Here is a 17,728-nt window from a genome sequence, read left to right as displayed (position 1 = left end):
CTTTAACTGTCGCGTCCGTTGGACCTGTGTTTTTCTCACAAACTCCCCCACCTCTGACACGATTTGTCAGTCGTTTTCTGTCATCTACCCTCTATCTCGGAACCGTCTCACTTGGGTCGCCACTGAGCCACACACGCACACACACACTCTCTCTCTCTCTCTTTCTCTCTTCTCGTCCGTTTGACGTTTCTCTCCCTGTTCGTTCTTGGTCCCCGCGTACCCTAGAAAACGTCTAGCTGAACCTCTTGAGAGAGAGACCACGATGAAATTCACCCGTTCCGCGTACACCAAACAGTCTAACCGAGTCACCGAGTCCAGAGACCACCTCTCTCCCCTCTAGTCGGCCGCCACTGTGTTTTTCCTCCCAGAAAAGCTTCTCCTCGAGGACTAGTTCGCGATTAGACAAAACCCCGACGCGTACGTTATTGCACCGCCGCGCGCCACTCTCCGCGCAGCGGACCAAACGGGAACTAGTTTCGAGGCGCCCCACTACACCCGCACCATTCGCAACCCTCTACGCGTTCCCCCTCCCGCCCCATCCTTCACCCCTGTACACGACCACCCACCGGACTCTCGGCCGGCCTGCGCGCGCGAGACTGTCGCAACTACAAATCCGTACCCGACCAATCACGGCTGCGGGCAACAAACGATTGCCCCCCGCGTTTAACGTCGGCGATCGACGCTTCGGACAGCACCGCTTGTTTGCCGAATTTTTCCCTGTTTATACTCGCGACGACGGGACCCGACGACTGATTTTTCCGTTCGGAAGTGACCGCGAGAACAGGTATCCCCCCACTGAAAAGGCCCCCAGTCTCCCGTGTGGCGATACACGGTTCAATTATAAATTTGCCGCGGAGGTCGATACCGCGGTTAGGATTCGTAAATTCGCACGCCCCGAACGCTTCCGTACCCGCGAATGGATCAATGAAATGTACTCCTCCACCGACAGCACCTCACCGCGCCCGCCCCACCCCCCTCCCTCCCCGTGATAGCGAGAAACACGGTACCACACCGCGCCACCCTTACTATCTATGTATACCTGAAAACATTCGTCCACCTTTACGGAACAACCGACCGCTTCTGCAAAGCTCTCTCCGACCCGTTGAGGCTTTTTTTTTCTCCGCGGAACTGCCGCGCCGAGACGATTGTGTTGCGATCTTGCAGTCATTCTATACCGACCCGTTGCCATTGTAGTGGAATGCGATTGTCTACCATTCAATGAGAATAATCTCGACGAGTTTGTATTTAGTTTTCTTACCTTTTTAGGCTTTTAACGGTTTTTATTTCATCGAATGGTTTTAGACCGAATCGATTGACTGGATCATAGAGAAAACTAAATGAATTTCATGTTTGTGAAATTGTACGGTCGTATTGCAATAGTATTGTAACGGAAAGATTTCATGAATTAATACGCTTGCGTTTAATTTATTAATGAATCGTGTATAAATTTGTACAGAATAGTTTGTTTTTGCGTTACATTAATTATTTACTTCAAATTGGTGTTTACGAACCAACTTGAAAAGTTGTGTAAAAAATATATGTGCTATGTATAAATATAGGTAATATCTTTGTATAATTTAACGGTGGTGTCGTAAATGCAACTAAACGTGCTCACACTTCTATCGAACACGACGTAGCCGAAATTTCTTACAGAATCTACGAATTACTTCATTGACTTAAATAAACACCCCTATTTCGCTTGGGCATTTTACGAATACAAAGGTATATTCCGATTGCTATTAGAATAACAAGTGGGATGCCAAGACCGATCGCAATAATCATTATCACCAAGTAAGAGAACTTTTCATTCGGCGGTGTGCCATAGCCGACTAAAAATGTCCTGAAAGAAATATTAACATTATCCGATTTGTATCAGGATACAATAGAATATAATTAAGCTAAACGTGAAATTACCATGTAGAATAATTGGTTCTTTTATAAAATCCATCCCCTTGCATTCCTAGTGATACTATAATTCTTTGTGTAAGCAAATCATTCACTTTGTCTCCATAATAACAATACAACAAAGAATTTTTAATTGCACTTGTGTGATCAGTAACTTTCAATGCTGGATATTGTACTGTTTCTGTGGAACTTGTTACATCGCGAGATGTATTCGTATAGGAGACTGGTCTCCATTGCAAATAAGCTCCTTCTGTTTGATAATCATCCATACTTTTATATGGTGGAGTTCTGACTTCAACAACCTGAAACAAAATAATTCCATGGCATTACATTATTTGCATAATAAACAAATAAGTGAATAATATAATAAATATTTGTAACTAAAGATTACCTCAAATATTCCTGGAGTGTGTTCATCGTCCAAATTTTTTTTAGAATTAATAAACATAGGTATCTCAGGATTTCCTCCACCTACCACCAGTAATTCAATAGCAAACCTACTACTAGAAAAGGTTTTATTGGTTTCTACATGGTCAAGAATCATGTCCACCTGAGTAGAATTCTCAGTATGCAACATGTGAGGCATTATTTGTGAATGGTCGAGGGAACAAAATCCTCTCAGCTATAAAATGCATAAACATTAGAACATTGTAATCCATGGTATTCGTATGCAATTTGATATTTAATAAACACATTTTACCGAAAGCTTTAATGTCCCATGTCTACTAATGTTCATAGGAACATCATTATAGTAATTGCCTTCCATGTCCAAGGAAACAAATTCATTATTCTGCAATAAAGTCTTACGCTCCCATTGGAAAAACATAGGATGCAAAATGTTTGTATTTACATGTTTAATGTTAGTAACATTTATTAATGCTGTGTCATTTATGTCATTGAACTCTATAATCTAGAAGTTCAATAAACTTTGTCAATTTATAAAATATGATTTACTGTGACAAAGCAAGATAAAATCTACAATGATCTTATCTACATACTGACCTTATTTATAACTAGACCAAAAGTATAAATAGGTTCATTTGTGAATGTTATAGAATTTTTTTTCCTTGCGATAAAATCTTCCCAACTTATATTTAAGGAAGTTGATGGTGTAGTGAGGGCTAACAATATGGATGGATTACCACGAAAATCCCACAGGTAATGCAGAGTATCATTGGGACCATCAGTCCTTAGATAAACTGTTGTTAAATTTGTGCCTTTACATAATTCGCCACAGTCAGGATTCACCCATGATCGTAACTAGTGCCAGGCAAATTCTTTTATATAAAAAAATGTAAATATATTGTTTACAACTCGATATATATATATATAATACATCATCTTAATTTCACATATTAATTATTATATAATTTATGGTGTTAGTAATTAATGGCAAAAATATTAACTAACTTTTTTTTATAATATTCTTTTCTATACAGCATATTTTATTTGAACTTGTATTTTCAACATTACAAAGCAATATGAATAAGTCGACAATAAATTATGTTATTATGCTTTATATTTTTGAAAACAATATAATCGATTGACATTGACTGATTAAATTTGTCCTTAAATTCCCGTGCATTATGTCATTATCCCTCGATTAGTTCTCACGTTAATTAATAAATGGGTTATGGGATCTCGTGTTCCTCATTAAGCAACGGATTGCTCCCAATTACCATCGTATTATTATTCAACGACTAATCTCTCGCATATAACTTCTAAACAGACACGGCACGAGATAGAACAATCAAACGATGAATCATACACGCGCGACCTTTGTTTTTGATATAAAAGGACATTGATCCAAATAAATGACTACATAATAAAATTTCGTTCAAATCTACTTATAACGTAGTATCACTTACAGTTCTCTGCGTGCAGTATCCAAAATTTACTATTGTCACGAATAACAACAACGATATAACAACATTATCCATTCTATTTGACATTTATAACAACAGTCCAAACAATCACAATGAACACCACCACAACTGGCGACGCTACCGACCGCTACTGAAACGCGTCTCGTTTCACAATAAATCTACAATATGGTGACTGTGGAGACGCCTACGAAGAATTCGCTAATGCAGAACTACAATCAGCAAATTTTTGCAAAATCCAAACGTTAACAATTTTCTAAATCTTTTGTGTCAACTTTTATGATGTTTGATAACAATTTACTGTAGAATGAGTGTCCATATTCTTACATTTCGTAACAAACCAAGATGAACGAGTATGTACATAGTTTCTCTGGGAGCAACATAAGAAATCAAGTAAACGTACGCTTATGTGTAATACTTTACATTATGTTCTATTCAATTACGTTCATTGACTTGGTAAATTGTCTTTATCTGTAATATTTACATAAATATATGTCAACTTAAATTTCTGTGGAAGACGCAGTGTTGCGATTACCATAAGAGATAAAACAGAAATTTTAGTTCCTGTACTTTCACGTAGATGACACCACAGATTAAAGTCTAAGAAACGAAACGCAGGAATCATACTTATCAACACTTTTATCCCATAAAAATTCATTTGATATTTTCAAACAACTATCTGAATGTCTAAATATTATATGACTTCTATATTGTATTAAATTTTATATATACATTCTCTGCAAATTGAACAGTTCATTAAGGTTCTGTATACTTACTCAAATACTTACACGATAGTAACGTGTCTACATAAATCTTATTTGCTAATCCGTTTCCGTTGGAACGTTAAACTGATATAAAATTCTGTTAGTTTCACGTTCAGGGCGTTTACAGCGGCATTTCGCGCCGAGGGAAGGAAACTCGTACCCCATTGGCCATCAAATTTCGCCAACGGTGGTGGAGTTACCAATCCTCGACACAGTACGTCGTTCTTCGAATTTATTCCTGAAGATTCACTTATTCAGTGACGAAAATCATTAATAAAAGATGACGAATACGAAACTCGGTATAAGATTCACGACATTGAGCAAGATATTGTGAAACATTATGATATTTTATTCATTCTTAATACTGACTGTTATCTAATTTTGAATGTAAATTGTTTATAATTTACAATAATAATTTAAATCTCGATGTATAATATTTATTGTAATTCTTTCAAGGTTAACTTTTACATTTAGTACTGTAAATTTATAACGGCTGAATCTTGCCCATTGCACATTAATCGTACGCAGAGCTTCGTATTCTTACATTTCTGTTCTTTAACTGTATTATTGATATTATTAAATAGTAATATTAATTTTTTTTCCATAACATTTCCTTGGCAGACAACGCCTCCTTTTCGGGACAGCGCGTACAGACGGGGGAACGAGACGTGTAAAAAGAGCATTAACTTGCAGACTACGACCTTGACCGAAGCAGTGTCCGCGCCTGAAGCACATACATACATACGCACAAATGTCCGTGCGTATGTCTAGCGTTTCTCAGAGAACCACGTTCTTTCGAGTTCTTACTCGGTTCCCACCTCCTGACAACATTTTTGCAAATTAAAAATACGCAGTTTCGATTTCAACACTTCAAACATATAACACCTGGCAAAAATACATTTTTTTTCAGGAATCTAATAAAACAGCGAGTTTAAAATTTTGCTCGCTTTTGCTTGATGCAGTTACGGCCAATGCTCTTCGACGATTTAACGATACCGTGGTGAAGGTCGTCGGAGGAAGTCGGGACTCGCGGGAGAATACAACCGTCCTACGTACCGGGTAGCCCAGTCTAAACCTGATCCTATACGTTCCATTCTTCCAAGAAGATATAAAATGCAAAATAGTAAAACAATGTAAAAAATATTTAAAAAAGAAATAAAACTCGATTTTTCAAGTACTTTCTTCGTCCGTTCTACAATATTTAAATGATAATTTCGGGATAAGTAGTAATCTACACTTGCTAAACCTTGCCCACTAACCGTAGTTACATTTCTATGCAACGATGCGCTGTATTATCTTAAATTGCAGAATGCAAACCGTGCCCTATCTACAACCTCAACCTATCTAACCCAGATCAGTACTTACATTTCCATTTTAAAAGGGAAGTTTATCTGTTCTTCGAGAACTTTCACGTTACACAGTTATTGAATCGTGGGCTTACCTTCCACTGATCGAATCGCCGTTGACGTTAGTAGTCCAATATCCTACGTTTGGCTGAGAAAAGAACTTTCGAAAAGCACACCACCGTTTTCGATTCGCCCGCACCTTCCGTGGTTTTCTCTCGTGGCGTGTTACGATATGATAAGGAAGCCCGTTGGATGGATCGCGACGGTGTACGAAACTGGTCGAGATCGAGCCCGAAAGCGAGCGTAATATAATTGCAGCCGGCGCGACGGCTGAAGGACCTCCGACTGCACGTATAACTTGCGCTCCGCCGCCGGTTGCCGGCTGCTCGGCCGGACGAAAAACAGACAAAGAGTCTTCTTGCGCCCGTGAGTAACGCTGGGTCTCTCGGCCAATCAGAGGAATCGGCACGATCGCGGCCCGGCGTTCAATCGGCCGGTTGTCGAGGCGTTTGATGACGCTGCCATCGTCGCGCGTTTTATCGGCTTGGCTAGGCTTGAAACTAACAACGCTTTTTTTCCTCCCGGGGATGAACTTATTTGGAAAAAATACAGTGTGTCTCTGAAAATTAGAACTTTAGCTCATAATCCTGCATTCATAAGGTTCCCAGAAGCTCACTCGAATCAATGGTACAAGTCATTTTATTAAATTAAATCGCTTTAGACACCGAGGATATAACCATAAACATTGAATATTTGCACTGATCATTGTACTTAACCAAATATCGACTGTTTTATTTTAGATCAGTGCCATCTGCACTCTGTCGTCTGTATCTTGTCTGCACATACTACTCTAGTGATTCTTGCTCCTCATACCTAGGCAACACACGGCACGGATGTCAGAAATCATGGGAGCTCTATGTATACAATCACCGAGTAGTGTTTTCTTGGCAATTTATCTTGTAGTTATCAATTACGGGTCAGATGATTTATGAAGGATAGTATAGAAACTTCGGTTATGATACATGTGGGAAATTCAGATTCAGTAAGGTAGGTGGAGAACTCGTTTCTACATCGCATCAGCTGCATTATTTATGCCACTCGAGGGAGATGACAAGCAATGAAATGGACAGCGAAGCAGAGCGAAATGAAAATGCGGTGGAACGAAATGCCAGGCGACGTCGCGACGCTACGAATGAAGGACGAAGGGCTGTGCAACACAGCCTGTGGTTACTGTACTCGAAAGTTCGAAACGTACGAGCCATCGGTTACGATCCGTGATCCATTTGTGTCCAGACTGTTCTAAAACCATCGAACTGCCATCTATGGTTACTGGTCGCATCCAGTTCGTCCGGATCTGTGCGCCTGCCGCAGGAATCACAGGTGATTAATTATAAAAGGTGCAACGTTCGTTACGTGCACGTTCATTAGGCTTCAACGTTACAAAAAAGGACGTGTACACGCCGTCTGAATAAAATTGAACTTTGTGCGCATTAATGCTAAGTTTGTTGAAATATACTCCGACATAGAATGACGATTGAAGAAACTGAATAACGAAAGAGAAAAGAAAAGAACCCTTAAATGTTAAGACTACCTGGGGATCAGCTACTGGTAGACTTATATCTGTTACTTAGTATCATTCTATTTTACAAAATAGACAATTAAACACTTGACTACTAGGACATTTTTACTTATTTCTGTGAGTACTATCAGATATTTTAATTTAACTTTAAGATTAATTACCATAAAGGACCGAATATCTAACAAACTAGTCTCCGTATATATGTACAGCTTCTAAGATCAATATACTCATTTTTAGGAGTCGTACCAATGGACCACGTTTGGTTCCACAATTCTACAACACCCAGTACATAATATTCCTTTCAACCCTGATACCCAGCTCGTTCGCCAAAACTCTCCAGAAAGGCGATCCTCGATCGGCCCGTGGTATTAATATCCGAAACAATGGATGACCCGAAAATTGCGTAAGGAGGCATACAAACATTGGCAAATGTTGCAACAATGGCTGCAGCGTCCTTCGGCATATACCGTACAATTCCAGGTCAGTGTGCGTTTTGCACACGTACAACCGTGTAACACACGGCCATGGAATCGAAGTAGTACCAGCCGATGGTTACACGGCGTCTACGGTCTCAGGGTGAAAAAAGACGAAAGCGAACAGAAGAGAAGCGCGCGCAAGGAGGAACCGGTTTCACGGGGGTTTCAGCCTCCGCGAAATGATCCGTCTGGCTTGCCGGATCGACTCGGCTTGCCTCCACTGTTCACCTCCCGCGAAAGCGCTTGCTCTGGTGCACCACCTACCTACCAACCTACCTACCTACCCACCTACCTACCTACCTAGGCGACTGAACATTCCTCCTACCCGGGGTAAACTGATGCTTAGAGACTCTATCCTCTCCTCTGTCACATAACACATGTCTGCCATAGAATTATATGTACTAGTGGTCACAAGACTCTCAAGTAGAGTAGGTCCTTGAAATTCTAAATAGAGCCCTGGGCACTTGGGATTGTAAGAGAAAATGGCTCCTCAGATCAAGGATCAATAGTAGTGGATTTATTATTTATTGGTGAAATAGGAAGAATTGCTTTGAAAGATGTACAATCGGTGGAACGCGGTTTTCAATGAGTACCTACCTACCCACTCTCGCGAGAGGGGAAGGAAACATGTCTGGTGACCTTGAACATTACAAAGAAAAGAGGCATAAAAACGAAATACGCCTCGTATTACGATGTACAAGGGAGACGCGAAGAGAAAACTGGTTTCGGATGGTGGAGAATGTTCTGGTAACATTTGCATTTAGTGTGCCCGTACAATTTACAAGTCCATCAGTGTTTTACGAGACGTCACGTCCAGAATACACACGCGGTGGTAATCCCGAAATGATATTGTGTATCGGGTCTCTGTCTATGAGATCGAAGCGTTGACGGTCTGCGTACCTTTGAAGCAACCGCAGGATTCCGTCGACCCGAGCTATTAATTTTTTCTCACCTGAATGAATGACAGAATCAAAATTAATTGGGTAGCGTTTTAAAATTTTGTTTAAAGAACGGTATAAAAAAAACGAAATTATAATAAATTATGCAAGAGAATGAAATGGATTCGTCAGCGTTCTCCATGTTGTTAATTAAGATACCAATAAATAATCCACTATATTTTGTTAGATTTAGTGTTTATTTTTGAAGGTCTATAATACTTCCATAATATTTATTATCGTTCTCTAACAATCTGCGTTGCTTTCCAACAAGAAAAAGGCAGGAAAATGTTCTGAATTCAAATTATATTTCCAGTTTAATAAAAAAGTTTTGGGTTAGTTATCGGTGCGTTCAATATTTTGAATCGTTGAATGTCTAAATCTAATGTGCTATAAATTATATTTCGTTACAGATTGATGCAGGAACACGTATTGTACATGTATCGGCTTTATACTACCAGGATCAGTGCAGTCGGCTTCAGCCCCGACACTGACCTTGGTTTCGTGCCTCCGACACTGCCTCTCCTAGAAGTCCCTCTAACGATAAGTATCCACGAGCATTCTCTCGGCGTTAGCGAAAGAAAGCGCGCGCAGAATCGTCGAACTCTTCAACCAAGGAATATGTAACACCGAAGTAGCCTATTTGAAACTTTCCTTTCCGAGACTGGTGTTCATTAATATTATGAGTATGGCATACATAAAATTGAAAAGGCGGCTGAGCACCTCAGTCACTGTGAAAATTTAATTTCACTGACCACTATAAGCACTACTGGCGTACCTACTGTTTTCTGTAGAGATGACAGAAATAACCAATGGATACAAAAGCTACACGCGTAGACTTAACATTTTTGAACATCATAAATCTTTAGATTAGGTTATCGAAATTTCCATAATGTTATGGTATATATAGTAATTTTCAATATAGTAATTTTTCGAAGAATTATTACTTCCTATTATTACATTCAATAGAATCAATGTAAGAAAAGTATGTACACGGATACTTTCTACATCTACTGTATGTTTTATAAATTAGTTGAATGTCTCCTGAATATTATAATAGGAAATATTAAAAGAATACTGTTTCATTATTTTCAGGAAATTTAAGCGATCGAGGAAATGTGAACTACTTTTGCGATGGCGGAAATTCAGATAGATGTAATACTTAGGTAACTTTCGATAACTGATATTGATGGATACTTTTACCACTGCGTCTGCTACAAGTCTGACCGCTGTGTAACAGCACAATTAAGACTAGTCCCGTTGGTTTACTAGATTACGGAAGACTAGGGTAGTGAGTTCCAATAATGTGTCCGTGTTTTAAGTAACTGCTCTAAACGCTTCTTCAACCTTGTGACAGCAACGGTTGTTGTTCAATCTTCGTGCACTGTTCAATATACTATTAACATTACTAATCCTTGAATTAAATTGGGCCACAATTAAAATCAAATTACTTACAAACATGTAAGCTGTTGGTGTCAAACTAATTTACAAATATCTCTAATAAAAATTATAATTAAGAACCAAGCATTCGCTTCGGACCAAATTGTCCCCAACAGTGCACGAGGATTAATGCATATGACTGCTTACTGTACAATTTTTACCTTAACTATATCTGCAGTCTCTCTGATTACATTGTGATCAATAGTTTCCCACAAACGGAAGGAATTCCGTGCTTATCGTAACTATACTTCTACTGTAAAATTTAAATATCAATACCAGCAACGCGGTACGTCACTTCGACTAAAAAAAAACCCGAATAATATTCTTCTTTGTTGAATCGATGTTTAAATTGTCAAAAAACGAGTCTGACTCTATGTTATAGGGCAAGGTGTTAATTGCCAATATCGAGTACGGGCCCGTTGAAAGATGATCCCCGTGTGTTCAGGCCGCTGATAAGACAACGTGATCCAGGAATTAGAGTACACACGACGACGACGACGACGACGACAACGTGCCGAAACGTTTCGCGGTCTCGTATTCGCGCGGAGCACAATTCCTGGCCTGGCCGATGGAAAGTTGGCCTGCGTGTTGCTCGTACCATAGGAATTTAAACGGGGATATAGGTATAAGAACACGGAGACGGGGAGTCGTTCGCGGTAGTGTGAGGCATAAACGCGCCAGCACCACACCCAGCGTGACCACCATTGCGACAAGGGGACACGGGACACGGCCATGCGAGTCGCAGTGATCGTGAGTACCCAAAAGTGTTCTCCCATTTTTTAAACCCCACTCGAAGACCCCCCAGTCCCGCCATCGATCCACGGACACATGTACCCTAATTTCATCATCAACCCCTAACACAACTCTCATCATCGACAGTCAACAATTCCAAGTTAAAAGAAAAAGAATAATCCATTAACCATCGGACGTATGACGCTTCTGGCGACCGCAGGGCTGACCATGACTGGGTGTCCGTTGAAACCCTTGTGCACCTGTTTTCTCGAGCTCTATCACATACAATTTAGCCTATCCTTGGAGTAATTAATCTTTCGAAGTCTAGAGTTTACTGTTTTCGATAGTTCGGAAGCTGTTAAAATGCACCCAGACATTGGCGATGGTTATATCTTTGGAAGAGGATTGGGATAGGAAAGACGTTCTGTGTAAGCTGCAGGGTAGTTTGGACCCGTGGCAACGGTTTTCAATGGGATTTAAATTTATGAAAATTATTGAATTCTTGTGCAGACGGACGAAGTTATTGTTATTGGGTCTTACGACAGTGGTATAACCGAAAGTTGTCGCATTATGCAATAGTTACAAGCTCGGTAGGTAGAACGAGTCGGTAGTTAGAAGGGCGAAGGTGGGAAATAATCCACTAAGAGAGACCATGCGGACGGACGAGTTGTTAGACAATACGTAAAAAGTGTATCGACTTACGTATAGGGTTTCCTTTATACTTGACATTCCTTTCGATCAGACCCTCTCCGATGTCTGCACACGCACACGTTGAACCGGAGGGCCTTCTGTCTCAACCTGTTACTGTGTAATCGGATTATGCAAAAAGCCAATGGGCAGACAGCATACTTCTTTTATCTACTTCGGGATCTTCTTAACCGCTACATTTTATCCAACGAAAGTGAATGCTATCGGGTACAGCTTAACTGTATTCCACTCAACCCGTTCTTACCATCGTCAATTTTTTTTTTTTTTTTAAAACAGTTCGTTACAAATGGTACAATATTTTCACTAAATAACTATCTTCCGCAATAATGAAAATCTTGACATTCTCTATGAATATCAGATTGTTTGGAATCCAAATGAATCATGAATGTTCAAAACCAATTCTACTGTTACAGTAGCCAAGCCTTTGCGCAACGACCCTCAAAAACCTATTCCGAACACTTTTATATTTATACTTCCATGGGAATCAATGCCAGATCGACAGATAGTTATAGAATCCGTGTTGGATGACCTAGTATCTATTTAGATGATGAATAATTAATGTGCTTTGGATTATTTAATAAGTCCCTCGTCACGGTCACGTCAGCCTAGAAATCCATCCAACTTGTCAATAATAGAGCAGTTAATTCCTGACAAGAACATTTGGTATCCAACACTTAGTTTTGTCTTCACTAATAATTATTGTCACGTAAGCATATCCTAGAGCTTTAGTTCTTAATTGTTCTATCTCCACTAGTTCCTAAACTGAGCAAACTGAGTTTAATGTTTACGAAGTTTAATAATATAGAAGCAGGAACGTAGTGTAATAATCAAACACGCTACAATATCATCTACTGAATAGCTATTTTTTACAATACTTACTCTTATTATGAAAATAAATTTTTAATTGTTGTTAGTATTTGAAGAAACAACTAATATGAAAAAAACTTTCAGAGTCAGGACTTAGAAGAATATTTGTTGTCTTTTCGGTTGAATTTTCTTTACATTACGGTGAATTTGTATTCTTCGAACCAATGAGACGCACGTACATTGATTAACTAATTTTTTTTTTAAATAGTGGTAGAACGGTTAAGAACTCGATATCTTGCTGTTAGATACAAACGTTCAAAATCTGTCGACGGAGACTTCAACGCCGGCCACCATTGACCAACATGGCGGCGAACGTGTTAAAACCGTCATGTTCGATTGTTTCGCTGAAACTCGAGTCAGCACGTCAGGGAAGGTCAAAAGTAACCGCAGTCCCGATCGAAAATAAGAAAAAAAAAGTCTCACGTCACCGTGACGTGACAGTGATCACGAGTCCCTTCTCTATTCGTTGACAAAGATGAAAATCGTCGTCCGCGTGCAAGAAAGTGAAAGCACACGGAGGGGGCGTGAATGAACGGAGCCAACGAGTCGGTGAAATAGAATGAAAAAGAAACAGATGGGAAGGGGTGAGGAAGGGAGAAATTGTAGCAAGATCTTGAACGCATTCTTTAACGATCCTCGGGCACGAAGGACGAAAATTAGTGTCCGTCGTAGACAGGCCGTCCGAGACCGAGGTGAAAGTGCCCCCGCAAGAAAGTCGAATAGAATTTTTCTGTCGTAGCCCTCTGCAAATATATATCCTCTACGCGTGCTTCGACTTGGAACGAAGTGCAAGCCCCCCAAGTTGCGGACTACAGGAACTATAGAGGATATGGCGATCGCCGATACCGACTCGACTTCGCCGAGATTGCTGTGATACAGGGTGTTCCAGGTCTACGGACACACGCACACGATTGATAAAATTGAAAAAATATTTCGTTTATATACTAAGGAAAGTTACAATCCCTCCATTTTTCATAGCTCATTCTCAAACCACCGTTTTACTCGTATTTTCTACTGCAAAAAAAATGTCAATTTGATTTAGGTACAACGTCATTTGGAATTTTTGAAAAAAAAAAGACCTGTACCTAAGGTACAACAGGTTCCCCTATTCCGAAACACTGAAATCTAACAGAGTTGCCCAAAAGAAATCGAGCCAGTTGACATCATTACCGGAAGCAGCGAATAAGTCGAGATTTCACACCCCTTCGCCTCGTAACGGTGTCGATCACGCTTTGCCGCTCTGTTTATATATATATATTTTCTCCCGGAATAATTCGATAGAGCTCTAGCGCGACAAGTTGTTACGTTAATGGCAATAAACGCGACCGGTATCTCATATTCTTATGTAACGCGAAATTGTACAAGGAAACTGCAGTGACGCGATAGCCGTTTCTGTTTGCAAAGGGTTAAAACGCAAGTCCCCCCTCCACCCCCACAATTCAAATATCGACCATTCGTTCGGGCGCGTCGATCGGTAATTACGATTGTTCTTATTTCGTGTTTGAGCTCGTTCGATCGCGTTGCAACAGGTTTCCCCGTCGAACTGGTTCCAGCCGTATTAAAGTCGAGCATATACCGGTCCGTGGATTCTGGTTTACACGTTTTCTGCACGTATATATATACGCATAATTACCTCTGCTCGCCACGTCTCCGGCGGTTACGTGTGTATTTATACACCTTGTAAAATTCGTCGAATGCTGGAGAGAAGAGAAAGTGATTTCGATAGCCCCTCGTCGTCGTTGCAACGTCTGCGTGAACGCGTGTCCGGCTGCATTGGTTCGCCGTCCACGTAACTAGCTCGGAAACAATTGACAATTTCTGAGAGAAAACGATTAACCGTCGCGGTAAACCGAGCACGTGTACTGAAAGAAAGAAAGGGGAAATGTGTGGACGAATGTTCACGTGCCAATTCATAAGTTCCATTATCATTGAAAACACACAGTTCCGTTTATAATGTAGATAGTAGCCCAGGTTGCACAGTTTAGCATACCATTAATCGACACGTATATCGGGGTAACGTTCTCTTAGTATTTAGAAAGTCGTCGTACTACACTCGCGTTCTTTTCGATCGTTTGATTCGATGACGTTTATTTTACTCTTGGACAAGGGGATTCGCATCACGAACGATATTGAACGGATGAATTTTATTGGTGTCGTTACAGTTGTTGGTGAGCATCACTGCTTTAGTTTCGGCACAGTTCCAGCAGGATGTGGACGGTGGTCCGCCGCCGAAAGGACTACCGATTCCAATAAGATCGGCACGGTTTCAGAGGCTTCCGTCGGCCAGGCCAGCGGTACCCACCCAGGCTGTGCTTGCCAACCAAAGAATACGACGGCCGATCACGTTCAGGTATTGTTTACCGGTAATATTATTAAACGGTACCGAAAAGAACTGTTTCAAACTGTTGTATGGAGGGTACAGATGCCAAACGGTGTAAGTCACACAGTGAGCTGAGGGATCATTGTTTAGAAATTGGACTGCAAAGAAGTAATAAATGTTTATAACACATAAAAACTGATTTATGTTCATATCATATGAAACTTGGTTACGTATAAAATAAACAGTGAAAGTATATTTACACGCCATAAGTCATTTCCCAGATAGCATATGACGCCTTGAAGACAGCTTAAAGACGTCTTAGACCTAAAATAACCGTAAAATAGGTGTCTTCGAGGCGTCATGTGCTATCTGGGTATATACATATAATAGTTTTCAAGCTCTGGTTCAGAGAAACATAATGTATAACGCCTTGAAGTGTTTGTTTTCATGAATTTTTTATAAAAATACTAGACCAAAAGGTGCGGATGACGGGCCAGTAACTGGACCAGGATCCTTCACACCATCCAAATCGTTCAGGCCAAGTTTTCCATCGGGACCAGCGCCAACGTTACCCACGCAGATCAAGCCTGTGAACGAGGAACCGGATGAGGATGTACGAAACCGTGAATCGAACCGTGATCACGATCAAGACGATGATGTCGAGTTGAGCGAGGAACAATCCGACAGCCAGGAAGACAGCGAGGAAAATATTCCGCGGGCCATAGCGAATCTCGGGGCTGTAGGCTCGATATCGAGAAGCTCGAATACTGGATCTCCGGCCCCTCAACCGATACCCGTGCAGTATCGTCCGCTTCAACAGATACCGATACCAACTGCAAGAGGAGGATCCCTGATACCAACGACACCATCGCCGCCGGTACAATATCGTCCGGCACCGAAACCAAACAAGCCACGAAAGCCCATAGAAGAACCACCGTTCAAGCAACCCGCGAAACCGCCTGCGAAACCTGTGAAACCGTCCCAGGTGTACGACGGACGTGGAAAGAAACCAGTTGCACAGGTCAGTTTGAATTGTCGTTTTGTAAGGGGGAAGATAAACAACGCATTGAGGAATAATTTTCCTTGGTGTAGTTGTAGAACTTTGTATTTAAATAGCTAATCAATTCCTTGCCTCGAAAAAACATGTGATCTCAACGCGTGGAAAGTAATCCGTTCAAAATGGCGTCTCCCACTGCACTCTATAATCACCCACCTCATAGTTTCTTCGCCTTTTTTCTAAGTTTATAATAGAATAAATCGTTTAAATGGTGAAGTTATCGATACACCTATCTGAAGGAAGTCTGAATTCTATGAATTGTTCGACTTAAATGATAATTTTGGAAACTGAGCTCAGTGACAATTGTATATATTTAATTATATCGTGATACCGCAACAAGATGTAATTTCTAATGTTACATATATCGTTAGTTATTGCCTAAAAGTGGAACACGGTACCTGTAATAATTACGTAACGTAGAGAGGGAGATTGACAGCTGAACGGATGTGTAATATATAAATGCCAGTAAATCAACAACCACGTTGAACGGAGACGAAAGTGAAGCGGGCACTTGAATGAACCAAATCAATCATCTTCGTTCGAACAAGTATGTTGAATGTATCGTTTTGTAACAGATCATCAGGCGGTACCGTAATGACAATTCTGATGGCTCGATCACCTGGGGATTCGAGAACGATGATGGATCGTATAAAGAAGAATTAATTGGCGTTGATTGCATAACGAGAGGCAAATACGGGTACATCGATCCGGACGGTATTCGTCGGGAGTACACTTACGAAACTGGGATCAGATGCGACGAAGAGCAACGGGACGAAGAAGAGAACGGCTTCGTAGATTACCAAGAGAACAAATTAGTGCTTCCCGATGGTAAAACAATAGACCTCTCCAGTATGGGTAAGAAGCAGGCCCGCAGACCTCGTTTTAGTAACAAAAATTCATAAAACTCGTAACTTAAAACCCTTTGTTTCATGAATTAAAAGAGACAACAACGATGTTCAAGGTCAATTTTTACCAAAATCTAATCCTGATGTTATTCTCATTTCTTAATATTCAAATATATTAACATTCCGATAATATTAAAAGGAAAATAACACTTTTGTTAATTAAAAAATATATAGCACTAAATCAGCATTTATATTAGTAATGACAGAAACTTACGGGTTTCTTAATATCTTGTTTTATAATGAAGTTTTGAGAGAACATCGACGTATCTAATAGCAGTTAATGAATGCTTTCGTTAAATATAGTAATGTATTATATAGTAATACCAGTTTTATTGTGACGATTGTCGTTGTGTTTGTATTGTTCGAAATTTGTGTCTAAATAGATTATTTAGCATGTATTTCTACATCGTGTACATATGATTGTAGGTACCTGTATGGAGTTGATCGAATAAAAATAACAAAACACATTAAGTAATACACTGCGTAATATCATAATAATTGATAAATTATAACAAATCATCCTTAATTGCTAGCTTTTAATGTTACGCAGAATGCACGTAAAACGACGTTCGAATAACTTAAACGGATAGCGATAACACGTCCAAAAACGTTGAACCGTTTTATTATAGTATTCTTATTCCCTATTCAATATGCATAATCATAAATAAATTCAGATAATTGTCCGCCCAGTTGTCACTATAATCAGAAATTGCGACACAACAAAGCGATCGAGTTACCACCGTACAAAATTAAATACAAAATGAGTACAAAAGTCGTGATTCGACGGTCTTCTATTATGAACACAATCCTA

The 17,728-nt window shown here is 40.1% G+C and overlaps 2 protein-coding genes across 2 annotated transcripts; one reads left to right on the top strand and one right to left on the bottom strand.

The window, feature by feature from the left end:
* Positions 1–1,428: 1,428 nt before the first annotated feature.
* LOC107191714 (glycosylated lysosomal membrane protein-like) lies at positions 1,429–3,906 on the bottom strand. Its single transcript, XM_015580813.1, has 6 exons — positions 3,774–3,906; positions 2,908–3,165; positions 2,606–2,815; positions 2,297–2,527; positions 1,915–2,207; positions 1,429–1,840 (listed from the first exon to the last, which is right to left on the bottom strand). Exons 1-6 carry the CDS (start codon positions 3,855–3,857, stop codon positions 1,669–1,671), a joined length of 1,248 nt encoding a protein of 415 aa, XP_015436299.1. The 5' UTR covers positions 3,858–3,906; the 3' UTR covers positions 1,429–1,668.
* A 6,990-nt stretch (positions 3,907–10,896) lies between these two features.
* Positions 10,897–16,914, top strand: LOC107191555. The gene is given in 5 exon segments (XM_015580618.1): positions 10,897–11,041; positions 11,044–11,078; positions 14,798–14,985; positions 15,427–15,976; positions 16,588–16,914. Coding segments are annotated over 5 exon segments (1,245 nt in total).
* Positions 16,915–17,728: the final 814 nt, after the last annotated feature.

The sequence above is a fragment of the Dufourea novaeangliae genome, unplaced genomic scaffold (genome assembly GCF_001272555.1).
Source record: "Dufourea novaeangliae isolate 0120121106 unplaced genomic scaffold, ASM127255v1 scaffold228, whole genome shotgun sequence".
In the NCBI taxonomy this organism is placed as follows: Eukaryota; Metazoa; Arthropoda; class Insecta; order Hymenoptera; family Halictidae; genus Dufourea; species Dufourea novaeangliae.
This window is presented reverse-complemented; position numbering and strand designations above follow the sequence as displayed.